Here is a 27,468-nt window from a genome sequence, read left to right on the forward strand (position 1 = left end):
CCTGTGAGCCTGTGATCACATTTTTATCAACCAGTCAATATATAACTTTGCTTTATGAGTGTTTTTTTAAAGACACACTTTAATAGAAGTCATTGACTCATTATCATTGAACTCAGGGCCAGCAGCACTGTAACTCATGCCTGAAAGAGGCTTCTCTAACATACGTATTTTCTCTGTAGGGCACATCACAACCTTCTTATAGGTAACACTAGACAGCATTTTAGCACTACTCTTGGCCATTTTGAAATAGCAAAATCACCAACAAAAAGGACCAAAATGTTGAAAACATGAAGCTAAATGGATCACATAAAGGACACTTGCAAAGAGAGATTATTGAGCTAAAACAAGGCAGAACATAACTTTGACCTCAGCTGGGAATGTGCATGTCAGGAGACACGTTTTTCACGTCTCCACAGATGACCATGGAAACACAGTATTGATTTGGGAAATAACCATTACATTTTAGCAAGTAGGCAAATGTAGACGTATAGAATCTATGAATAATGAAGACTGACTGAATATTGAGTCTTAAAAATAAAATGTTACTGACTTTATAGTAATGTTGGTGTTTATTTCTCATTTAACTAAGACAATATTCAAGGTAAGATTTTGAATCTTTTCAAATGTTTAGCAATTTAAGAAACAATTTAAGGGAATGTCTAAAATGTTGTGGCTTAAGATGCAGTTTGATATCTAACAGATAATTTTGGAAACAGAAAATGTGAATTTTGATTGCAATTATTTTGAAATCTTTACCAGATTGTCCCAGAAGAGGTTCAAACAATTGGTAGAGAGATTGCTGCAATTTATTTCTTTACGCCTGTTTCCTGCAAAGCCTGAAGAATTTCCACCTATAACAAAGTGTTCCTGGTGGATTCCATCAGCTGCTAAAGTGTTGGCTTTACTTAGTAGGTTTTTGTTATTCTATTATTTTTTACTTTTCTTTTGTTACATATTAGGGATATTTCTTAAGGATTTCAAAAGACTATAGAGGCATTCTTAAATTTTAAATCATTTCTTTGAAGGAAATAGTTGTAACATTTTTACTTTGGTAATAAATTTTACAATTTATAAGCATGAAAAAAGCATTATGCTTTTGTCAACCAATCAATATATAACTTTGCTTTATGACTGTTTTTTAAAAGACATACTTTATTTAATAGAAGTCATTGATTTATTATCATTGAACTCCGGGCCAGCAGCACTGTAACTCATGCCTGAAAGAAGCTTCTCTAACATACATATTTTCTTTGTAGGGCACATCACAACCTTCTTGCTAAGAACACTAGACAGCATTTTAGCACTACACTTGGCCATTTTGAAATAGTAAAATCACGAACAAAAAGCACCAAAATGTGAAAAACATGAAGCAAAATGAATCACACAAAGTAAAGTTGCAAAGTGTGAAGGAAAAAGTTATACTTTATTTTCTACTTTGATAATATATTTCACAATTTGTAAGCATGAAAAAAGCTTTATGCCTTTTAGTGGGCAGTATTCTGTATTATGGCAATTAAGTGCATATGAGCTGCTCTATGTAGTGATTTCTGAGAAAAAAATAAATAAATAACTTTCATTAACTACTGAGGACCCCTAGGAGAGAACACACAGAAATGGGAGCAAATGGCCATCTGCATATTCCCTTTAGTACTATTGTAATCCTCACTACAAGTTTTTTTTTTTTTTAAATAAGAAACTATTGGCTGCATTTAAACCACAATTTTAAAATTACCCTTTACATTTAGAGCTGCAGTTATTTAAAAAGGAGTTTCTAGGTCAAGACTCTCTAGTAGACATTAAAATGATGTTTTTGTAATTCGAATAAATCTTGTGCATGTTGGAAAAGGTCTTTATGTGAGAATTTATCTTTACAGATACTGCAAACAATTTAGTTCACCCTCCCCTTATTCTCTATACTGATTTCTATAATTCTACATTGGATCACATTGATCTCATGGAAGAATATCATACTTGGCAAAACTTTGGAAACTCTCACAGGTATGAACAAAATTTCCTTTGATTGTCCACCTAAATGAAATACTATTCAAAAGAATGACTAGATTTTAAGTTTATATAAATTATACATACCTTTACATATAAATGTATAAATATATTTCAGATAGCCTTGAAACACCATTATATTTATTAAAGTAATTTCTTTTTCTGTTACATTTTGAATTTATATACATGATAATTTGGTTTTGGTTTGGTTAATAGCATCTTTTCAAGAAGGGAGAGGTTCTATCTTAGTATGCAGTCTCTTATCTCTTACTATTCTATGCACAGCGGTCAAAAAAATTTTTCTGTAAAGAACGAGATGGTAAATATTTTCAGCACTACAAGCTATAGAGATTCTGTTTCACTATTTTAGCACAAACGTAGCCTTAGACAGGATGTAAATTAATAGTTGTGTCTATGTCCCAAATGACTTTATTTACAAAAACAGGTTGTAGGCCATTATTTGTCGGAGGGCCATGGTTTGCAGATGCCTGATCTAATATATTGATCACACACAGACACACACGTAGATTCGTTTCATTTCTCCTTTCTTTTGTAAGAAAAAGTGGTTGTCCATTAGGTGCAATATGAAAAGAGAAAGGGCCTCACCAGAGCTTATTTATCATAATAATTAATAGATTTGTAAAACAGTCACCAAATTATTTAATACACTGCACTTTATAGCCATACTTCTAGTATGGATTAAACTAGCAAGACTATTCCAAACATAATTTCTCCTCAGGCCATGAGATGTTCAGGAGATTAAATTTAATTCTAGAGGAATCTGAGTAAAGAGATATGGTGTGGATATAAGTAACCTCAAAACCCCAGATTAGTTTGTAACTTGGTTAAACTCTCCAAGGACCCTCTTTATCAGAAATGGCCTGAAACATAGAATGGCCTCTGGACACATCTCATTGCACATCTGAACAGTCAGAACTGAATAAGAATTTAATTACTGGGGACCCTGGTCGGTGTGATGGATAGTTTCTTGGCAAATTTTATTTTACAAAGATACTTTTTCCTTCCATTTTAATAACATGTTGTTGATACAACCACAAAACTCCAAGAATTATTATGCATATTTCAGTGATAACATCTTAAAATGCAGAGCTTCCTCTAAATTGTGCCGCAACACTGGTATACCAAGAATGAGTTACATTAGGGTTTTAATACTAGGACCCCTTCAACCTTTGGGTAGCCAGCCTGAACCTAGAAGGGGACAGGAGCCCTATGGCAAGTCACTCTGGCCATGAGCAGCCTCATCTGTTTATTTCAGTGTATCATTCACAAAGTATCATTTCTCTTGTGCATAACAAGGGAAAGACTGATAACCACTGTCCTAAAGTACATAATAAAACTAATACATATCTTACTAAGTTCATTGTATTTTCTTTTTATTTCCAATTTTTTGTTAGCATTAGTGATTCAAAGTAATTATACACCAATACTGAAGAACTTTTAACGTTTATTGACAATTTTGTCCCACGGTAAAAGCCATCTCATTTTCAGCTTACACTAAAGCTATATCCTTTTGTCTCATAATGCCTTTTTTCTCAGTGGTCACAGTTATATCACCCAACTGTGCTCAGATGGATTCCAGCTGTAACTGATGGATTCATTGTAGTTACTTTGAATGGCAGTCCAACTCCTGAAGTGTCATTGCTGCCATATTCATTATTTCTAAATGCGTTTATCTCTGTGTAGTTTGTGATTTTTTTGGATAGCATAGAATGTTCTAGCCCAGGAGAGGTTATTTTCGTAACTTTTAATTATAATTGTAATTACAAATACATACCGTTTTCCATTACCACACCATTAAATATAATGCTAAATGCAACATACATTTCTGATTTCTTTTTATTGGTCTTAAATGTATTTACTTTTTATATACTATAGTTATTGTTAGATTTTTTTCATTTCTAAAGCTCATACATCAGAAGTTGCCATATAACGATGGAGTCTTATATTAATTTTGAGCACATGGGTTTTCTGTACTATTTCACCAACACTTCTCCTCCTGGTTCTGGTGTGGGCCGTGTTTTTCACAGGTGATGATATACATTGAAATTATTTGTATAGACAATGTAAGTGGTTAGCACACATTTCAGAAACTTTGATGTAGCTTCTGCAGAGAATAAAGGGATTGCACATCTAGTAATGATACATTCTTCACATGACTGTGAGAATTAAAAGAAGTGATGCACATACAATCATTTCGTATATGGTAAAACACAATTCAGAAGTAATGTTTTATATTGCTACAAGGGGTACCTTAGATTCCCTTAGTATAATTTTGCTAAAAATACACCATTTTGCTTTTTCTTTTTTCACTTGTTGAGCAGGTTTTCCTTCTGTCAGTACCCATTCGTTATTTCTATAGCTGCAAAAAAAATCATTATTCAAAGAGACTCAGAGCAACAGATGATAAACATCGCAAGGGTAAGTCAGCTATAAAAACATATTTATGCTGACTATAATCAATATAGTAAATAATAAATAATTTAAATGTCTTGTGAATTGTTCTAGCATAATCAGGAATGTTAAAAGCAAAATTCGTGTTATACTCACCCAAAAAGCGCTTAAAAACTATTAACAATTTGGGAGACAAGATAACTCATCTCTTCTGATCAGCTTCTCATTATATTACAAATATAGTAGGAAGAGTAAATGCTTCTCACAGATTCATATTACTGAGAGCTTGTTGGACCTCGTTTTGCAGATACCATACCACCAACCTTAGATAACCAGCAGAGCATTGAGTGCTGCAGTGAAACAGAGTGTCATTAGGCAAACCACTCAAACCACTGAAACATTTTATAGGTTTAATGAAAATCAGAAACTACTAAAAAAGTAGAAAATGTAACAAAAAGCATATCTTGGAGGACTGAGAAATATGTCCCAAGAATGTGAAAGATGTTTTATTGGTTCTTAGGAAACCAAAGGACAGGGAGACCCACAGAAGCTGGAAATAGCAATCAGACTGAGTTTAGGCAAATTGTAAAGCAGTATGAAGTTATCGCTCAGTCTGTTTTTACCACTCCCTACCCCTTGTGTTTCAGCTCAGGACAGTAAAGTTATGTACTTTATCTAATAAATATCAGATTCAATGAGGTTTTTTTGTTAGAGCTCTAAACTATATGCTTAGGTGATTATGTATTTCAGTCATCTGCTTGTGTGATGTAATTGCTCACATTTTAAAAGAAGGAAGCTTGGCTGTGGTCTTCTTAAATTGCAAAAGAAATATAGAGTAAAAAGAAATGATTTCCATCTTTTTCAAGAATATAAAAAGAATCCTAAAGCATAAATTATAATCAAAATACTATAAAAAATAAGAATGTTTATTCTTCAGTAATTCAGTTCCCAGAAGGTGAGTATTTCTTTCTATCACAGAGAAGGACAAAAGATTTGACTAACTGATGATATCCCAAAGTCATCTTATACTGAATATGGGAATATTAGAAGAAATGTTATTGCCTATGCCCATCAAGGGAATTCCAAAGCCACACTACCCCCCTGAAGAATGAGTTTAAACAGGTATCTTCAGCACCAGAATTGTTACTTGATCTTGGGTAGATATTGGCTCAATGATTAGCCTATATAGCTACTTACTCTGACATTTTCTGTTACTTGTACTCATATAATGTCATGCGCCTTTTTAATATTTTTTTCAACTTGGTCTACGATTTTTTTATAGTTGTAAAAAATCTACAGTGCTTTTGCATATAACAGAATGAGCTAGTTTGTATTAAACTAGCAAGACTAAGCAGTTTTTTCTGTCACTCACACTTAAGATATCAAATATATTTTTGTGGAATTTTTCTACTTTAAAGAATGAGAGTGGCAGGTGTAGACTGTTACAGGCTCAGTTTCCTGCAGAGCATGGAAACGAATAAGTAGACACTTGACATTGAGAGTCAAGTAGCATTCCGCTTTTTATGGGTGTTTCCCAACATTTTAACTTGTAAATTGCCATATCACTTGGAATGAATAACTGGTGACTATTTTGATACAAGGACAGTCTTACAAATAGTGTAAACAAGAACTTAAATGGTACAATTTAAATATACAAAAGAAGTTTCTAACCTAAAATAATTTCCTCAGTCAGACTGTCGAGAATTGTTTCATTGTTGGGTTATTTTTTCATTTGGAGCATTTTCCAGTAAATATGAATTCCTGATGGGAGGAGTAGCTACTAACCTTGTTTGCCATTAGCATCCTAGCATAAATTTGTTTATTAGTTATTTCCAATGTGACAGTGCCCAGGAACTAGACTGGGAACAGAAAAACGGTCTGCAACACAGGACACTGTCCTACAAATGCAGACTTCTTTGATAAGTGAGGACACAGAGAAGCAAAAGGCTGTTAATAGCATTTAGCATTGTATATTGGAGAAATGGAGAAGGCTCAGAATCAGAGTATTTTATTATAGTAATCTTCAAAATCATAAGTAGCCTTAAATTGTAGATTTATGATATTAAAATGTTATCTATTAAAGCAAATTGCTGCATGTATTTAAAATGTCTAAAATGTTTATCTTTAATCTGCACAGTACTTTTTATTTTTACCAAAAAGAGATATAGTCTAAGACTATTTAAATATATAAACATGTAGATTTTATATGAAAAATGACATATATTCCTTATATTTTTAAATATGTTGTTTTTCACATATTTAGTGCCTATATTTTGAAAAATGGTGACAAAAGAATTTTGAGTCACTCATATCTCCATTGCCCAAGCAAAGCCATTACATTTTAGTAAATTTTCTTTTTATATTTTTTCTAGTGTCTTTAAAAGACACAGTTGAAATAGTATTGTAAACACAATTTTATTTCCTACCAGTTGTACCTTCCTTGTACTATTTACATAGTTTTTATGACCATTATTTTTTACTAGCTGTATTATATTTCATTAGTTCAATATGTACTTAAGATATTTCTAAAGTTTTATTTTTATAGATAATGCTATGATGAACATTGTACTGTATAAAATATATTCTAAGTTAGAATTTTCAATGGAAGGATTATTGGGATAAAGGGTATGAACATTGTTATGGTCTTTGATACATGTTGACAAGTCACTTTTTTAAAGTGGACTAATTGTTTCTTTAGAGAAAATTCAATATCCAAAAAATCATAAGTCCAGGTTTATCATCATAAATATATAGCTTGCTTTAAATGTTCCCATTTTACATTTGTATTTATTAAACAGAAAACTTTGCTATTTAAGAGATGAGACATATGGAAACTGTGATGCAACATTTTTTACTATAAAAGGTGAATGATTTTTGGTCCTCCACTTTGGATCCCCTTTGGTTATCATTGTTACAAAATGAAATAATAATAATTTTCACAAATCAAAATGTGTATAATTTATTTTTATAAAATTGTTTAAGAAGTGGCATAGACAATAATTATTTTTACTAAAGTGTTTAAATGTTTTAAATGAAATTATAGTCTAAGTAAAAGCAAAAATTTTTACTTTCTTATTTAATTAGCAAAGTCTGGTGGATAAAGTATCTCGAAGACAGAGACCTGATATGAATATGTTATTTCTAAATATGAAAGTAAGACGGACACATCTGGTTAGCGATTCACTTGATGAGGTATATAATTTATTCCAAAATGATATTAATTAATTAAAGCTTAAAATTCTATAATGATTTATTATAAAAATCTTAGTAAACTTTTTTTTAGATTCATTATTCTGTTTATTTGTTTTTGTTTTTTGTTTGTTTTGTTTTTGTTTTGTTTTTATTATACGTTAAGTTCTGGGATACATGTGCGACTTGTGCAGGATTGTTACATAGGTATACACATGCCATGGTGGTTTGCTGCATCCATCCCCCAATCATCTACATTAGGTATTTCTCCTAATGTTATTCCTCCCCAGTCCCTCCACCCCCTAGCCCTCCCACCCCTCAACAGGCCCTGGTAAACTTATTTTTATTTCTGTATGCCAATAAGTATGCTTCCTTAAATTTTTTTTGAAGATCTTGTTAAATACCAACCTTCCTTAAATTTTGATACCATAGTCAAAATCAGGTCTGTATCCATAATTGTCTTATATTCATGTTTGTATGTTTATTAATAGTTCATGAATGCCCCAGAAAAGGGTTTGATGTAGAACACTTAAATGAGTAATTAATGTTTCTTAGTATATAACCTAGATTCCAGAGCCACCTTTGTTACTGGTTATATGTGTAACAAGTCATTTAACTTCTCCAGGTCTCAGACTATATAAAATTAGAGGTCTGACCTATATTATACTGGGCCTATTCATCTCTAGCATACTTTGCTTGCATTTTCATGTATTATCATAAAAATGCTTCAGCTAGATCTTAATATATGGTTATTAGAAGATAATGGCTGATTAGCTATGTGATTTTTTTTTTCTTTTTTTGGTGACAAGTTGTATTTTGTCACCCAGGCTGGAGTGTAGTGGTACAATCAAAGCCCACTGCTGCCTCAAACTCTTAGTCTCAGGGTCTCAAGCCATCCTCCTACCTCAGCCTCCCAAGTAGTTGGGATTACTGGCTCAAGATACCACACCCAGCCCTAGCTATGTGATTTTTTAAAGTTTAGCATTGACAGGGAGTTTAAAAAAGAAAAAGAAATGAATTATCTTATGTTGTGCAAAATTAAAAATTTGAAGGCAGTAGATACCAGGAGGCAGTACTTTGGGCAAGGTACCTGACCTCTCTAATTCTGTTTCCTGATCTATAAAACATAGTGAATATCTAGCTCACACAGTGTTTGGCAGATTTATTGGATGAATGGATGGATGGAGTTTTGTAGCATTGCAAATAAGTTAAAGACTGCCAAGGCTGGGCTCCGTGGCTCATGCCTGCAATCCCAACACTTTGGGAGGCCCAGGCAGGCGGATCATGAGGTCAGGAGATTGAGACCATCCTGGCCATTGTCAAACTTTGTCTCTACTAAAATACAAAAAATTAGCCAGGCGTGGTGGCACACGCCTGTAGTCCCAGCTGCTCAGGAGGCTGAAGCAGGGGAATCACCTGAACCGGGGAGATGGAGGTTGGAATGAGCCAAGATTGTGCCACTGCACTCCAACTTGGGCAATGGAGCAAGACTCCATCTAAAAAAAAAAAAAAAAAAAAAAAAAAGGCTACCTAACACATTTCCCAGGATTTAAAAAGTTAATTCTTTTTTTCACTTCTCTTTGTTCTCCTCTGCCTGTATAATGTCTTCAAATAGCTAACCCGGAAAAGAGCAGACTTGAAAAAGAAGTTGAAAGTTACATTTGTAGGGGAAGCTGGTTTGGATATGGGTGGTTTGACTAAAGAATGGTTCCTTCTTCTAATTCGCCAAATTTTTCATCCAGATTATGGTAAGTATTTAATATACTTTTTATAAACCATGTTTCTTCATAATTGTTAGAGTCAAATAGTCACCCTTATTTTTAACTTACTCTATGATTTTGCAGACTTTTTGTCAATCATAAATGTTGAATAATTGTTTAAGGACGGTTATTTACATTTTAAAAACTTGTTTGATTGATGATCTGTTGATTTTCTTACTGGGAATCCTACACAAAACATATCAAGATTAAAAATAAACATTTATGAGGAGACATCTATATCTTTCCTGAATAAGTCAAATGCATGAAAATTTAATTTGTCATTGAAATAAAAAACATTTCAAATTAAAACACAAAACTATAGTTTGCTCTATAGTAACATTTAAAGCCTCTTTCATTAATGGGTCATTTTAATAAATAAGAATTCATGGAGGAAAAATAAGGCTTTGAAATTTAATTTTTATTTTACAGAAACTACTTGTATAATCCTTACTATCTGTTAAACTTTTCAAAGGAGACTTTTCAGTGTTTTCCTTATTCTTTAGCTTTCTTTCTTTTCTATATGTGTATGTGATGGGAAATAGGGATGACAGTGATAAATTGAAGTCTCCAGATATCCTCAGAATTAATTTTGATCATAATTTATAATCTGTGAAACTAATTTTTATAGTTATCTGATTAGTTTCTCTTTTTGTCCTGTTTCTATCCTTGGTTCAAGAAAATAAAATGTTCCCCCTATATATTTAATATATATATTTATATTTGCTGAGATTTGCAAATACATATTCCCTTAAATAAATCTGAAATTTTAACATGAAAGATGGTTTATAGCAGAATTATTATTGAATTGATTAGCTTCTAATAGATGAGATGCCCTGTACATGTTTACTAATTTTTAAAATCAATCATGTTAATAATACAGTTATTTTTGTGTTCTTTTAGGCATGTTTACATATCACAAGGATTCACACTGCCATTGGTTTAGCAGCTTTAAATGTGACAACTATTCTGAATTCCGATTGGTTGGAATTGTATCCTTTAAATTTTCCACTAGGAGGTGCTAATAGATTAGAGATTTTTAAAGATTTTATCTGTATTTTAGAAAACTGTTTTAACCATTTTATCCAAATTAAATATTACTGTCAAATGTACTATTAGATTTACAGTAATCTTCATTATGTGTAATATCACTATATGTCAGTAGATTTAATTAATTGAAGAAATGAGTTTGATTTTTTCTGAAAACCTTATCTCAAAATAAAAATGGTTCTTTCCTATTTTACATATAATTGAAGTTATCACTAATTTAAGGTACTTTTTTAAAAAAATCAAAGTATTTTCCATTTATAATGAAGTATTTTTTCTTTTCTTTTACTTTGTGCTCATTTCCCTCAGTTTACTGAATAGAAATTGGGGAAATTAAATCTAGCTCTTTAATACGCCTCCAAATCCTGAAACATAAAGGAAGGCTCCATAAAAATTGAATGGAATTAGAATATTTAAAGCATATAGTGTTATTTTATAGTATTTTTTAAATTTTATAAGTCCATTTGCAAGCCGTGATTCCTATCAGGTGTATTGTAAAGGGCATTTCTGCATTGGGTAGGAGATTGGACAAGATGCCTTTTACATTAGCTTTTTAGATTCCAAGAAATATAATTGTTTGTGGAAGAAAGGAGGGAAGAGTAAATAAATAAGCAAGCACTGGAGATAAGAAGGTTTAAAGCCGAGTGGAAATTCTTCATCTGCTCTCAGAGTTAAATGACCATATGGCAGTAAGTGCTAAGGAGTTCTGAGAAGGAAAATACACAATGTATTTCTCCCAGAGAGGACAGAGATTTTAAAATGGAACAATTATATTTGATTAACATAGGTCTGATGAGAGTAGTGGGGCATTATAAGCTGAGAGAATGATGAGAATAAAAACCGCTAAATTGTGCTGGGCTTGTTACAGAGCAGCAATGAGCACACTGAAAGTTATGGAAAATACCACCCGAAAATGAATGACGAGCCATCTTTGAATGTCTGTCTTTGTTAACATCTGTCGGAATAAATTATAAGGCATATATATGGAAATTGAGAGACCAGATTAATAAAAGAAAGGGTATTAGGGGACAAACCGCACATTGAGATAGTAAACTCAGCTTGAAATTTTGTACATATTGTCATATCTAAAGGTCCAAAGTGCTAAATTCCACAAAAAGAATAACACTTAACAATTCCGAGACTCCTGTTTACATTCTAGTATCTACAGTCATCATTTGTGGAATGTTTCAACTTCATTGAAGGCCCTAATCATTGATGTTTGTCACTACACTATGACCTGCTTAAATTTTCATACATATATGTTTGTCATGCTTTATATTCATATGTCACAATTTAGATTTGGGTGATGTTTTGATTCTAATATTTATAATAAAGTTTTAAGTGATATTTTTAAGTGATAGTACACATAAAATTATGAATTTGCTAATTGTTTTTTGCAATAGACATTCATTTCTATTTAGTCATTACCCAAAAGAGCATATTAAGCATGTTTAGATGTTCCATATTTCAAGTTAAACAATTAAGTCTAAAAATTATAATTGCTACTCTCATTATTATGTGTGTTTATCACACACACAAATATAAAACCTATAGAAAGCAAATTGTTGCTGTAAAAAGCATGATACTATATCGGAGAAATGTGAGATGAGAGTGGATTGTGGTCAACTAAGAGGTTGGGAACTGAAATTTGAGAAATAACAGGTATGACCATTGAGAAAATATAGTTGGTTTCATATATATCTCCAGGTTTAAAATTTCAGGACCAAAGATGTGTTATTCTAGTAGTTCTGACAGTGTTATGTTTCTAATACAATGATTTTGAAGTATAAAGCTTTATTATCAGCTGTCATTACACCTTAGCAAATTGAAATTTTGGTGGTCTTCCAATTTTTAAAAGTTATTTTCAGTAATTTACCTAGTCCATATGTTTAGATTTCCTTATGAGCCTATAAAATGAATTACTTCTTAATAACTTTATATAATAATGGACTGTTGATATATTGTGAAATTTGATCTAAAACCTCTTTCCATAAATGAATGTTACATTTCACCATATAACTAATAAATAATCCTAAGCAAAATTTATAACACCTATAGCTTTTTAACTTTGACACTGAGAAACTCCAAGTAACACAACAAGTCTTTCAGGTTTTACTGTTGGAAATTATCTATCCTATTAATTTATCAATAGCATATTTATATCCATATGTTTATTTAGTTTAGCTCTTCACACATAGTCTGTATTTAATTTTAAAATCACTAAAATGGCTATCTCCAAAATCAGTATTCTGCAGTGAGTTCTACTCAATAAACCGTTGCTGCTGCTTATAAAATTGCCAACATCTTTGTTTAAGTTTAGAAAATTTTTTTTATATGTTAAGTAATTACAGGCATGTCTGAAGTTGCTGTCTGTTGTGATCTTAGATAAACTTTTCTAGGGAAATCATTGAATACTATCAACTAAACCACTCCTTTTTACGTGACTTTTTGTAATCAAGGAATTATATTATGTAAAATAAAGGGGAAACAATGAAAGAGGGGAAAGGAAATATGTGAGACTAATTAGAAAGTCAGCATTAAATCTGAAAAAAGTATGCAAGAAATAGACTGATGCATAATTCAGAACTCATTTGTTGTCATGGATTTTATGTTAATGCTTAACATTTAGTATGCATAGCTTATGGGACTAGCTGTTTATAACAGCATCACCTTGGATATTCGTTTTCCTCCCTGCTGTTACAAGAAATTATTGAGCCCCCCCATCATTCCTAGCGATCAAAATATACCAGTAGGCATCTGCAGTGTTACCGTTGACGACTTATGTCAAATTATGCCTGTAAGTATAAAGTTATTAATATCTCATCCTTTAATGCTAAATCATCTTTTTTCTACCCGCACAGTCTCTTGTCTCTGAATGCTATTCTTACTTTTAAATATGGTTTTCTTCTACCTTTATAACTCATCTCCTTTTTCATCTAGCTTTCTCCTTTAGAGAGACTTGTCACCCACTTTGCAGTGCTCCTAAGCTCTTAGAACTCAGTAGAATAGACTTGGACGTCAGAGAGGCAGTAATTCGAATCCAGGCTCTGCCACTTGCTAGCTCCATGAGCTTGGATAAGTTATTAAACCTTTCAGCTTAGTTTCTTTATGTGAACAATGACATAGTTTTTATTAATAATTTTTAAATGATGACAGTTATATCAAATCTATGCCAGCCTAGATTTGTATGAAAATTTGTAGTTTTTAAAGGAATAGAAAATTCATTATGTAAAATATAGAAAATCATTCTAATCATGCTGTTATTTACCTTTTTCTAATAACTTAAAACTTTAATTTTTCATAAAAATTAAAAAATTTTGAAATATTGCATGTTTTTCTATTTTTAAATCTTTATGGATAATTTCAGTTATAATATACTGTAAGAAAATTTTTTTCTTTTTTTTTTTTTTTTTGTTGAGACAGTCTCACTCTGTTGCCCAGGCTGGAGTTCAGAGGCACCATCTCTGCTCACTGCAATCTCCACCTCCTGGGTTCAAGCGATTCTTGTACCTCAACCTTCCAAGTAGCTGAGATTACAGGCATACACCACCATGCCTGGCTCATTTTTTTTTTTTTTTTTTTTTTTTTTTTTTGTATTTTTAGTAGAGACAGGGTTTTGCCATGTTGGCCAGGCTGATCTCGAACTCCTGGCCTCAAGTGATCCGCTTGCCTCAGCCTCCCAAACTGCTGGGATTACAAACACAAGCCACTGCACCCAGCCAGAAAAAATGTTTCTTTTAGTGTACTTAACGTTTTCTTTGGGTGGTGGTGGGGGGGCACTGTATATGCATGAACCATATATTCATATATCCACATGCGTGAACTGTATGTTTTATGTTTAACATATGAGTCCTGAAACATTAGCAGATTTTTGTAGGAATATAAATTGATAGAAATACTACAAATTCATAAACAATGTGGCAGATAGCAGTGAATTATGATGGACATTACATTAGAGGTATGCTTAGGTTGCTGCTTAAGAATAGACCCCAGAGTTATGCCCCTGTAGTTTCAACTGGATAGTTTCCCCATCTGTGACCCATAATGAATTTTTTCCTAGCTTCTGGATGGTAGAACTCATTAAGCATTTTGTGCCCTGGAAAATAAATGTCAAATATGATCTTTATATACATATGAGTGAGCTATAGAAGAGCCACTTAACTATCCTAGCTAATGCTATTTGATTGAAAAAGTCATAACAGATTACTTTTTATAGGAGTTGGCCCATGGATTAAGTGAACTCTTATCACATGAAGGCAATGTTGAAGAAGATTTCTATTCAACATTTCAGGTACTGTTAAGGGCATGTCGTTATCTGTTAATTATAAATTTCATATATGAACAAATGCAATTTGTTATTAAATACCCACTGTTAGAAAAGATGAACAAGGATTAATCAATACATACAATCCTGTCTTAAAGGACCTTAACCTGATAAAGTAGACACGTGTAGACGAGCAGTCAGTGAAAGTGCTTAATGAAATTCACTAAGGGTCAGGCTCTCTAGGCAATTACATATCCCCTTGAGTTGGTTACTTTCTCAGAGCTTTTCCATTTCTAAAAGTAAGCCTCTCCTCTAGCTTCAACATTAGAAGTTAGGAATAGAAACTAATGGTTCAGACCAAAACTCTCTCATTTCCACTCCTTTTACAATATTTGGGAAATGGAAATTACAGTGATCTACAGAGCTCCAAAGACTCACATATTATCTAGATGACCACACAAGTTTTGTGTGCTTCATTAAAGTATTTAACTGTATAGGCAGGGTTAAATTAAGGCACTATTTTTTAATCCTATATTTCTTTTATGACCCCTTGTTCTTATTACAAGAAGCTTAATATTACAAGAGCTTAAGACTTTTTATAGTTTATGTGTTTAGAAGGGAGGGGAAAAATCTGTTCTTTTTAAATTTTACACATCTGTTCATCAGTCTGTTATTATATCAACCTTATTAATATGTGTGATGGCATCTCCCATCAGGTTTTCCAAGAAGAATTTGGAATAATCAAGTCCTATAATTTAAAGCCAGGTGGTGATAAAATTTCAGTTACCAATCAAAATAGGAAAGGCAAGTTAATACCATTTTTAATTAAAATGAATTCGTATTTGCCATTTGCTTTTACTGTTTAACAGATGTAAAATTGCTTTTCAGAATATGTACAGCTTTATACCGACTTCCTTCTGAACAAATCCATCTATAAGCAGTTTGCTGCATTTTATTATGGATTTCATAGTGTGTGTGCTTCAAATGCCCTAATGGTGAGTTTAAAACTTTAAATCAAGCTTTAAGTTAGGTTTTGTAATACTATCATGTTAACAAATAATTATTAAATATTTTAGTAGATAAGCTTTTAAAATGGAAAATATTTTCTACTTTTTAAAAGTAGAACTAATAACAGAAATAGTTCTCTTATTTCAGCCTTAATTTTCTAGAGGGGAAAAATTCAGTCAGTTCATTTTTTGTCCCCTTCTACAACATCTTCTAGAGCTTTACAAACTTTCTCCAAGTAGAGTGGATAAAGGGGTCCATGGACTCTTATCTTAATACTGAAGGACAAGGCACACAACACAGTTAACATGTAGCTCCAGGGCAAAAGCCACAACTCCTTAATAATTAAGGAACTATGTATAGCTGCTTCCTGCTACCTCAGGGCTCCCTCAGCAACTCTGAGTTGCCTTTTACCCTTAGGAAGTGGTTTGTCTCCAGAGTTACGGTAGACTCAGATTGGTCTGACTTGTCTTAGCCATGTGAATATGGGTCAGCTATTATTTAGAATACCATGTCAGAAGTATCATAGGGTACCTTTCAGTTACCCCAGCTACCCAGGGCACACTTCATCATGCCACTTGTATCTCCCTTAGTTTTATTATGAGAAATATTATCATAATATTCTAATAAGAATATCTCTTATTATGAGAGATTGGAGTAAGGTCTTTCTTTTGAATTTTTTTTTTATGGGAGAGAGAAACGGACTATAGAAATTGCTTTGTGGCAAAAGCAAGTGGCTTACATTATGCCAGCTTGTTTTGGAGAAACCACTCTAATATGTTTGCTGTTGAAAATACCTTTGATAAAGAAACACTTTATTAAGCTCTAGTTAAGTTTTGTTTGTGACACTCTGGTAGTTGTGGGAGTGGACAGAGGGAAAATAAGAACTAAATGGCATAGCATGGTCTGTTTTTAGAACTTTAATCTCTATAGGCGGTAGACTAACCCATCTAAAAGGTGAAAAAACAAGGAAGAGAGACACAACACAGACTATAACCAAGTACCCATACTCTACAGTGCACACAGGAGGTGTGGGATATTGGAAGGAGGTAGGTAGATCAGTAAATGTTGGAGCTTCATGCAGGATTTTGGAGAAGAATAATTTGGATTTGTGCAAAGTTGTTTGCTTGTTTTTCTGGCAAACTGCTAATTACTATTTTACAGTATCTGTAAACTTCAGAAGCAAAAACATCTTGCCTTGGTAAGAAAAATATACCCAGAGATTTTTCTTCAACAAAAATGGTTTGATTTACTATGAGAAGTCATGACTTTTGTGATTTGATCCAGTGAAAATAGTTACAATTTCACTTAAAACCGTCACTCTTTAATTATTGTTTTTGATAATTATTGGCAGCTGCTTCGTCCTGAAGAGGTTGAAATTTTGGTCTGTGGAAGTCCTGACCTGGATATGTATGCTCTGCAGAGAAGTACTCAGTATGATGGCTATGCAAAAACGGACTTAACTATAAAGTGAGCTCTTTATACTTCTGATAGGGGGGATGTGGAGAGGGAACAGAAGAGAGTGTGCTTCATCTATTTGAGTAACTTAACAATATTTGAACCAATTAAGTTAGTCAAAATATTAGAGAACTCCACGTTCTTATTTTATCTCTATAAAGTCTATGAGAATTTTAATATGAAATCACTCTCTTTGGAGAAAATTCCATAAACAAATTTCTACAAAAGTATAGAGATTTTGCTTTAAAAAAAAATGACTTTGCTCCTAGAATTTCATGGATGCTGTCCTTACAAATAACAGTTTAATAGTACTGTGTTGAAAAATCAGACTTGAAAGTTATACAGGAGAAAAATGGTTCCTTTACTATCTACTGCTGAACTACTTACATACTTTTATAAAAATATTATAATAATGTTAGTCAAAAGTCTAATACATATATAGAAACTCACCATTCCTTAATTTTACATTCAGGATAATATGTATGTTTAAGGAAGATCTTTTCCTTAGAGCTTCCTTTATATTATTTTATTATAGGATTTTTATCAAGACATTTGATGTAAATTTCCTTTGGTATTCTCTAGATACTTTTGGGATGTTGTGCTTGGATTTCCTCTTGATCTTCAAAAGAAGTTGTTACATTTTACTACAGGGAGTGACAGAGTACCTGTAGGAGGGATGGCCGATTTGAACTTTAAAATCTCAAAGAATGAAACTTCTACTAACTGGTAAATTTCTGGATCTAATTTTATTTTAAATCTGAGGGTTACTGCAAATACTACTAATAATACATTTGGAATCAGGAGATTTATTTCATTTGAAGTTATTTTCATAGAAAAATCTTCAGAGTAAACATGGCCTTGAAATATAAGAGATTTTTAATAAAAGTTGTCTTACTAGTTTTTGAGACATACTAATACTAATAATTCATTTCTAACAATTTTTTACCTTGCTAGGTCATATAAGTGCTTCATTGTCTCTTTTAGAACCTACTTTGTATTATGTTGTCTAATATTCATTTTTATTTAAAAGTGAAATGTGTTTTTTATTTTTAGGAAAATCATTAAGTTGGAATATATGGTTTGTTTGTGGAGTTTTCTTTCTTTTCTAGGGAGGGAGGGATACTATAATTAGTACCAGAAATGCCTCTAATACTAGTCCTCTTTATCTTTTTTAATCTCATGCTTTTTGTATATGAAGTGATGATGATGGTGGATTTAAATTATTTTCTAGCAGTGTTAACTGCATTAATGCTTATCAGCTTACTCCTTTTCCCAAATAACTTATCATTTCTAAAGCTAATTTGAATAGATATAACTTTGATTATAATCATTTTTTTCTCCTGCCCCATACCTTGAACATTCCCTGAGAGCTCTCAGTTCTTCCTTTCATTTTAAAACTGGAATCTGTTATTTGCCTTTCCACTGCCTTGACCCTGGTAAAGTTACTTTTTATCTCATTACTAGCTTATTTTATCCTATTAAACTCATGTGCTTTAACACTGTTTAGATCATATTTCCCTGGGCAACAACTTTATTGCCAGTTTAAGTTCTAGAATCTAGAGCCTATAAAGTAAAGCTCTAGTCTTCTACCCCAGGCCACCTTCCAGTTTTCATTTCTTCTCATGCTTTAGTTAACGGGCTGTTTTGCTAATTCCTTAGATACACTTTATGCCTTTTTTTTTTTCCATGCTTTCCAGTTGTTCACTTTACATGTGACATGTGCCAGCTACCACTATTAAAGTCACAGTTTAATGTTGACTTCCTCTGTAAAGCCAAATGTTACTATGTCTTCAGTAAGTTTTGCAAATATATTGTAGAAGTTATGTGCTAATTATCATATTGTACCTTATATCTGAATCATTTAGTTCTTCAAGGCAGAGGTAATGTCCAATAGCTGTTTCTTGAATAGTATTTATATAATCATCAAGATTATATTTAAAACACAAAATATTTATATATAATTTAAAATTTCTACACAGAATTTACAATTAAAGTCCTAAAACGAAAAAATTCAAAAGAATTAAAAGTTCTAACTAGTTTCAAAAAAATTCAAGAGATTTTTTTAGGTTATAGATTTATTTGCTTAAAAGAAATTAATATTTTAGAATATATTTAAAACACTTTCAATTTTAAAAGGTTAATTATTTTAATACAAAGGTGACATTATTTCCAAACTTTCCCAATAATTATTATTATTTCAAGAATATATGAGCTAACATGGCTTCAACATGAATCGAGAACAACTCTGGGATTCCCAGTGGAATCTCACATATATTAAATAAAACTGACCATCAAAAACATAGAACATTTCAATCCAACACCATAATGGTATGCCTCAAAAGACAAGGACAACACTCCACCTGAAAGAGGAGTTTCTATTCATCTTGTAAGGCCCACCATAGAAGATTCACTGGATTTTTGTTAAATAAGAATGATAATTTCATTAAAAAGTAGGCAAAGGACACAAACAGATACTTTCCAAAAGAAGGCAACATACAGCCAACAAGCATATGAAAAAATGCTCAAGATCACTAATCGTTAGAGAAATGCAAATCAAAACCACAGTGAGATACCATCTCGCAGTGGACACAATGGCTATTATTATATTAAATAATCAAAAATAGCAGATCCTAACAAGGTTTCAGAGAAAAGGGAATGCTTATACACTGCTGATGGGAATGTAAATTATTTCAGCCATTGTGAAAAGCAGTTTGGACATTTCTTAAAGAACTTAAAACAGAACTATCATTCAACCCAGCAGTTCCATTATTGGGTATATACCCAAAGGAATATAAATCATTTTATTATAAAGACATATGCATGCATATGTTCATTGCAGCACTATTGACAAAGCAAAGATTGGATTTAAAAAATGTGACACATATATACCACAGAAACTATCTGCCATTATCAAAAAAAAAAAAAAAAAAAAAAAAAGCAAGATAATGTCCTTTGCAGCAACATGGATGGAGCTGGAGGCTCCATTCTAAGCAAACTAACACAGGAACAGAAAACCAAATACCACATATTCTTACAAGTGGGAGCTAAACATTAGGTACATGTCAGCACAAGGAAGGGAATGACAAACACTGAGACCTACTTGAGCGGGTAGGGTGGGAGGAGGAGAAGAATTTTTAAAACTACCTATCAGGTACTTACTTATCACCTGAGTGATGAAATACTCTGTACACCAAACCCTCATGGCATGCAATTTGCCTTATATAACAAACCTGCACATTTACCCCTGAACCTAAAATAAAAGAGGAAAAACATGTTGTTTCTCAACTCATTAGCTGTTAATGAAGCAGAATAACAGGAGTCCAGAAAAGAGAGTGAATAGCATCAGTGAAAAGGGCCAAGAAATGAGGACATAATAATGGGCACAATGAGCCAGTGCAGGATTTCAACTTTAAATTCATACATAAGACCAGGTGCCGCCTCTTAGAATGGAGTCCGTGGAGAATGTAATCTTCAGTCATTAATTGTATTGAGAATGCTTTTTCCCCTAAAAGGACATGAACCCTTGGCAATATTTTGTGGTTATCCTGATTATTTAGTAGAGTGTAATGTAGATTGGCCAAGATTGCAAAGCAAATTTCCAATTACATCCTTTTCCATCTCTGCCTGTCCGTAAGCAGCTTCTTTTGTAAATCATCCTGTCAAGCTTAAAAGATATACACAATTTGGTCCTGCACTCCATCAAATACATGTTACTGAAGCCCCTGATAGATTAAGATAATCCTGGACATATGTTTTCTTCAATAAACATTTCCATAAGATGGTCTTGTGGTACAATCTTGACATTCTTTTCTTCCAGTTTTAAGAGAGTTTGTATCTAGGTAGACGGGTATTAAATAAACTTGGAAAGCTCAGCCTTAACAGAAAGAAGAGAAAACAAATGTTTTAAATAACTCAGGAAATGTTATTGAATGGATGCATGAGACAGTTGTATAAACATAAGTTGTTGTGTAGCTTAGGACCTTGTAAACAGAAGAGCACTTTAGAAAAAATGATACTAAAAAACTGACTTGGCATTTTCATTTTTCCTTTGCTTTGTTATTTGATGATATTTTTACTTCATACAAATAAAATGTATATCTGATACATAAAAAATAAGAATGTTAAATCTTACATATTAACAACACTAGTTTTTTAAGTCAGACTAATCTGGGTTTGAATATTGGGCCTATATCTTTGCCAGCTCTATATCCCTTAACAGATTACTTGTATATTTACATGTCTATTTTTCCTCACCAATAAAATGAGAACAACCACATTTAGATTGCTTTGAGACTTAAATTAAAGGAAAAAACACATGTAAATGCACTCAGTTCAGTACTTATCATAGACCAAACACTGAGTAAATGCTGATTCTAATAGTTTTAAGTCTTTTAATATGGGAGGGGGGCTCAAAATTTAATTTTAAATCATACAAACTTCTTTAAAATTTTTTCCCTTTTCTGTAGTGTATTCCCATTTTTACACATTGACTTCTCTGACAGCTGTTCTGATGCTAGGAAGTGTATAAGGACTGAAGGAGTCTTAAGATAGCTGTAAAAATCCTAAATGATGGTAACAACATCATCAGATAGTTGAAAGAGATGCCCAAAGGGATTGGGTTGGAGGAGATGACTAAAAGGATTCAGAAGATAATTGTTACATGTGCATCAAGGGGCATCTAGTGTCCTCAGAATGATCTTTTTAAAATTACTTTTTAATACTAAAAACTGGAATATAGTATCATTCATTATATTATCTACTCCTCAGCTGCTAGGTGTTTTGTGTAGATTACTCTTTTAATCTTGTAAACCATCAGTCTTCAACCTTTTTGGCACCAGGGATTGTTTTTGTGTAAGACAATTTTTCCACAGAACCAGGGAGGAGCAGGGAGAGTGGGAGGTGGTGATGGTTTTGGATGAAACTCGGGTCATTAGGCAGTAGATTCTCATAAAGAGCATGCAACCTAGATTCCTTGCATGTGCAGTTGACAATAGGGTTCTTGCTCCTATGAGAATCTAATGCTGCCACTGATCTGACAGGAGGCGAAGCTCAGGCAGTAATGCTCGGCTGGCCTGATGCTCACCACCTGCTGTGCGGCCCAGTTCCTAACAGGCCTCCGACAATGGTACCCATCTCTGGCCCTGGGGTTGGGAACTCCTGGTTATTAAACAACCTGATTAGGTTATTAGACAGCCTAACTGGATGGTTTACCCTATCATGTTGATGAGGAAACTAGGATTTGGATATATTACACAACTCAAACAAGATAGTAAGTGGCAAAAGCAGAATTCAAATTCATATGTCTAACTCCAACAAAATGCTTCTTAAATGAGTTTCAAGAAGGTGGTAACATTGATTGTCTTTGTCTTGTCTGTAACCATAGCCTTAGTGTCTAGAGTGGTACCTGATACATAGTTAGGTACTCAGTAATTATCTGTTCAGTGAGGGAATGGATGAGTCATCTCTTAACAAAGTGAAATAGATTTGAATGTGTGTGTCCTGGTATTTTTTTAAAGTTGCATAACAGTCATTTTGTGTGTGTTTTAAGACTTAGTTTTTGTTTTTGTTTTTGTTTTTTAATTTTTCCCTAGGTTACCTGTGGCCCATACCTGCTTCAATCAACTTTGCCTTCCCCCCTACAAGAGCAAAAAAGACCTGAAACAGAAATTGATCATTGGAATTTCAAATTCAGAAGGTTTTGGACTTGAGTAACCTAGAAGACTTGAAATACAATCTTTTATATGTAGCATTCACTTCCCTCTTACTGTGCCTTTAGCCTTTTCATGTTTCTGTCTCAACACTTTCACAAAGCTCACCAACTTTAAAGTATTGAGTTTTTAAAAAATCAAATATGAAGTATGTTCAACAAAGGCATAATTTTCTAAAAACACAGATATTTCTTGAGTAAGGAAAAGTTCACATGGCAGAGACAGGTATGGTCCAGTTCCTCATTTTTTATAGCACTTTATCATTCTCTATACCTAGTTTGTCACAGGCATTCCACTGGGAAAGCAAAGTGCAGTGAAGAATGAATTTATGGTATAGTTGTACCCAGTGGCAGATTGTACACTGCTAGCACACAGTAGCAAAACAAACAGCTACATTATCTTTAACATAAGGCATGTAGCCATATTTTCATATAGCAGTAAACAACACAGTATCATTGCAAATGCAGTTTACAGGGTTTTTTGATATACTGGCTTGGGACCTATAAGATTCTTTTCAGCTATTGCTGAAAAACATGTAAATAATTACATAATAGCCTGAGAATAATGGGATTTTGATAGTGCCATTTATTGCTAAAAATTTATTTTTACAAAGTAAATTCAGGGTTTTAGATGTGTACACAGCTTTTACATATGTATAAAGATGATTGTACAAGAGTATTTTCAGACTAATTGGATTCAAGGTTATATTCTTTTAAGTGCTGTTAGTCTGCATGCACATTGGCAGTAAACTAGTCACTTGTGTACTCTGTAATATTTGTATAATGATCATTTCTTCTTAAGGGTCAAGATATAAGAAAAGAAATCTAAATATTCATTGATCAGTTATGTCAGTTACAAGCACAAAAGAATATAACTGCTTTTATAAATATTTTGAATGATGTACAAGACTTATATCTACATTTTTTGCTCACCGGTTATACCGAAACACTAATTTTTGAAAAGGTAGGTTAAAGCATTTGACAAAAGTGAATACAATAATAACATTTGTGTCAAAATGATATAACTTGGTATAAAAATAAAATTCAAAGTTTTGGCCAAAATGTTTGTTTTTCACTGGATTCTGAATATAATAAATTCAAAGTACCCTTTTTTTACTGTTTCTAATAAAGTACTATGTAAAAATAAACTTCAAGTCAGACAGTAAATTTTTTTAATTTACAGCAAATGAAGCAGTTTTATTAGCATGGTAGAAATAATAGCAAACCAAGACTTCGCTACTATACTTTGACAGCTTTCCTTCAGAAAACTCTGAAGTTGTATTTGCAATAATAATGAAACCAGCATTTAGTACCAGCATATGGTTCATGTGCAAATAATACTTTCCCCAAAATCTTTCTCAGCTAGGCTATTTTGTTGCTATGCTTCCTGCACCCAACCAGCAGAATTCTTCCAGGGTGAAGGAACTAATCAGCTTGTTCTACAACAGTTCGGAAGCCAACCCACAAATCTTTGAGGAAAAGGAGTTACTTTGTTTACTGTTCTCTTGGAGATGGAAGTGATTCCGCTTTTCCACTTGGGTATATTATTTCAAGAGGATTTCTTCTTACAAATTTTGGAAAGACTAAGTGAGTAAAGGCATCCTGGTTTTGTTTCATTTTGTTCTGTTTGAAATCTGTATGCAAATAAAACTGCTTCTCTCTTACACTGCTTGAATTAGAAAATCAGCTTTTTAACGTAGGTTACCTCTTATAAGCACAAGAGAATCATGTATAAGAAACCAGATTTAAGTGTTTTAAGTAAAAGTAAACAGTTTTTATTTGGTAGACATGACTCATGGAAAAATTGTGTTGGCCTGGTCTGCATGTTTAATGATGTGCTTGTGTATCCATTGCTGTGTCACTTTTAAATAAGAAGTCCACACAAGCAAGCCAAATTTTTTAATGACAAAGTCCATAAATAACTAGAGAATTTTTGTTATCTGTTGTTAAGTTGAAATTTATAATCATTTATCACAAAATTGCACATTGCCTTTATTTATGCTCTGTTTTTGGTTTACAGTGTAATAATACCTCATTTAAAAAATAAAAACCACTACTGTTACATTTTGTTAATTTAAAAAGCTAGAAAATTCATGTAGTTACTTTTTTACATATGTAAGCTGTTGATGAATTCCTGATTTTTGTATCTGCCACAGTAAATTAAAGCATTACACAGTATTTATCAGTATTTTTTAAATGTCCTCTCCTTTTTTAAAATCTTTGCTTAGTCATTTTTTGTCTGTATGATTAGAAGTTTTTAAGTCCTTTTTTGTACAAGTCTGTATTATATTAAATTAATTTCTAGATGAAATTTTTCAAATATTAAAATTATATAGTCAGTCAGGTTTCAGTTTATTTCTTTAACACTGGGCAATTAGAGCCATATGTTTAACATATTTTATAAATGCAAGCTATTCTTTGCATTATAATGTCTCTTAAACTAGTGCTTAGGAAAACTCATTATATTATTAATTTTTAATGTTAATGTAATCCATAAAATAAGATGTCATTATTATTTTATGTAGATGATGTTTAGATTTAACCATACATTTATGGTTTTTTCACATACCATTCCCTCTTCTATAATCCTTCACCAACCTCTGAGATCAAATTTCTTCCTCCTAAAGAACATCTATTAGAAATTCTTTTAATGAGGGTTGGTTGGTAGCAAATTATTTTAAGTAACTGTTGCCTTTATTCATGAAAGATTCATTAAGCATACATTTGTAGGTTGATGATTGTGTTCTCTTAAAGTTTTTAATATATTAATCAATTACCTCTGATTTTGTTGTTAGTATAATTGTATGTCTTGGTAATCTCTCTTTTTCCTCTGGCTACTTTTTTTTTTCTTCTTACTTGCAATTATATGTTTACTTCTGACATATCTATACATTTTTTCTTTTAATATTTTTTATTTTTATAGGATTTTGGGAAACAGGTGGTAATTGGTTACATGAGTAAGTTCTTTTTTTTAAGTTTTTAATTTTTTATTTTTGGGGGGCTTCAAGATTTTTTTTTAATTGTACTTGAGGTTCTGGGGTACATGTGCAGATCACGCAGGATTGTTGCATAGGTACATACATGGCAGTGTGGTTTTTTGCCTCCCTCCCCTGTCACCTGTATCTGGCATTTCTCCCCATGTTATCCCTTCCCAACCTCCCCATCCCCCCCACTGCGCCTTCCCTGGCCTCCGCCAACAGACCCCAGTGTGTGATGCTTCCCTCCCTATGTCCATGTGTTCTCATTGTTCAACATGCCTATGAGTGAGAACATGTGGGGTTTGATTTTCTTTTCTTATGTCAGTTTGCTGACAATGATGGTTTCCAGATTCATCCATGTTTCTACAAAGGACATGAACTCATCCTTTTTTATGGCTGCATAGTATTCCATGGTGTATATGTGCCACATTTTCCTTGTCCAGTCTGTCATCAATAGGCATTTGGGTTGGTTCCAGGTCTTTGCTATTGTAAACAGTGTTCTCTGGCTACTTTGAAGATTTTTTTTTTTTTTTCAAAAAAAAATGGTAGAACATCAAAGACAACATGTGTATGTGTGTATTTTTTCTCCCACTTGAGATTCATTATGGTTCTTGAACTATAGATTTGTGTCTTTCATCAATTATAGAAAAATTCTTCAGCTGTTTCCTCTTTGACTATTATTGCTTTTTCGTGTTCTAATTTTTTCTGTTGAACATATGTTGAATCATCCCATTCAATCCTTCCATCTCTTTCTCTGTACCTAATGTGTTGTTTGACTGACCCACTGAGTTTTTCATCTCAGTAGCTCCAGTTTTTAGTTTCTAGAAATTATTTTGGTTTCTTTTCAAATTCACATGCTCTTTTTTTCCATACCATTTCTTCATATAGTTTTCTTTAATAATTTTGGCATACTTGTTTAATGTGCTTTTTTAAATTGTTCTACTCTCGTTAGTCCTTGAAGTACTCATTTTTCTATTTGTTCTTCCATTGTCTCACAGTGGCTTATTTCCTTATGTGATCTGTAATTTTTAATTTTACATTTCTGTTTAAAGGATGATCTTTTCCTCTGGGCATCCTGTGTGTCCTGAATACTGTAAGTAGCCTAGCAAAGCAGTTTCATGTTGGTCTCAACCAGAAACAGGTTTCCTCCAGATTTTTATGACAACTTCTTCAATTAGAATTCCTTTTCCACTTGTGTAAATTTGGACCCCACACTTAACAGTGGCACAGTTGGGATTTATGTGTAGAGTTCTTCTGTCTTCTTTTCATAGACAGAGCAACCCTTCTAAGTAGATCTAGGATTTATGCAAGAGAATTAGTTTTGGCTCCTCACCTTGAAGAGGCCTACAACATGTCTTCTGAGCTCATGTGGACATTAAAATCCGTTAGAGAGCTCATCATCATGTATCACCCTAATATCAGCACTTGCTTCCTATTTCTGGCTTATCATTTCTTCCTTATTTCCCATATCTAACTATTTCCCTTCCTTTCAAGCTTGAAGATAGATAGATGATAGATAGATAGATAGATGATAGATAGATAGATAGATAGATAGATAGATAGATAGATGATAGACAGACAGACAGACAGACAGATAGATAATGTGTGTGTGTGTGTGTGTTTCAAAATTTATAAAAGTTGATAGTAATA

At 32.7% G+C, this 27,468-nt stretch overlaps 1 protein-coding gene across 2 annotated transcripts in view; it reads left to right on the forward strand.

Annotated features, from left to right (window-relative positions):
- The window catches only part of HECTD2 (HECT domain E3 ubiquitin protein ligase 2), a 97,463-nt gene extending 72,898 nt beyond the window's left edge, over positions 1-24,565 (forward strand). For both annotated transcript variants that reach the window (XM_074382569.1, XM_010333287.3), the window contains exons 9-21: positions 760-908; positions 1,875-1,998; positions 4,344-4,440; positions 7,498-7,605; positions 9,218-9,350; positions 10,263-10,351; positions 13,045-13,203; positions 14,623-14,697; positions 15,387-15,474; positions 15,559-15,665; positions 17,030-17,145; positions 17,716-17,859; positions 22,725-24,565. In XM_074382569.1, the coding sequence (XP_074238670.1) occupies positions 760-908; positions 1,875-1,998; positions 4,344-4,440; positions 7,498-7,605; positions 9,218-9,350; positions 10,263-10,351; positions 13,045-13,203; positions 14,623-14,697; positions 15,387-15,474; positions 15,559-15,665; positions 17,030-17,145; positions 17,716-17,859; positions 22,725-22,845 (1,510 nt within the window). In that variant the 3' untranslated portion in view covers positions 22,846-24,565. The remainder of the gene's footprint in view (positions 1-759; positions 909-1,874; positions 1,999-4,343; positions 4,441-7,497; positions 7,606-9,217; positions 9,351-10,262; positions 10,352-13,044; positions 13,204-14,622; positions 14,698-15,386; positions 15,475-15,558; positions 15,666-17,029; positions 17,146-17,715; positions 17,860-22,724) is intronic.
- The last annotated feature ends 2,903 nt before the right edge of the window (positions 24,566-27,468 follow it).

The sequence above is a fragment of the Saimiri boliviensis genome, chromosome 12, assembly GCF_048565385.1.
Source record: "Saimiri boliviensis isolate mSaiBol1 chromosome 12, mSaiBol1.pri, whole genome shotgun sequence".
NCBI lineage: Eukaryota > Metazoa > Chordata > Mammalia > Primates > Cebidae > Saimiri > Saimiri boliviensis.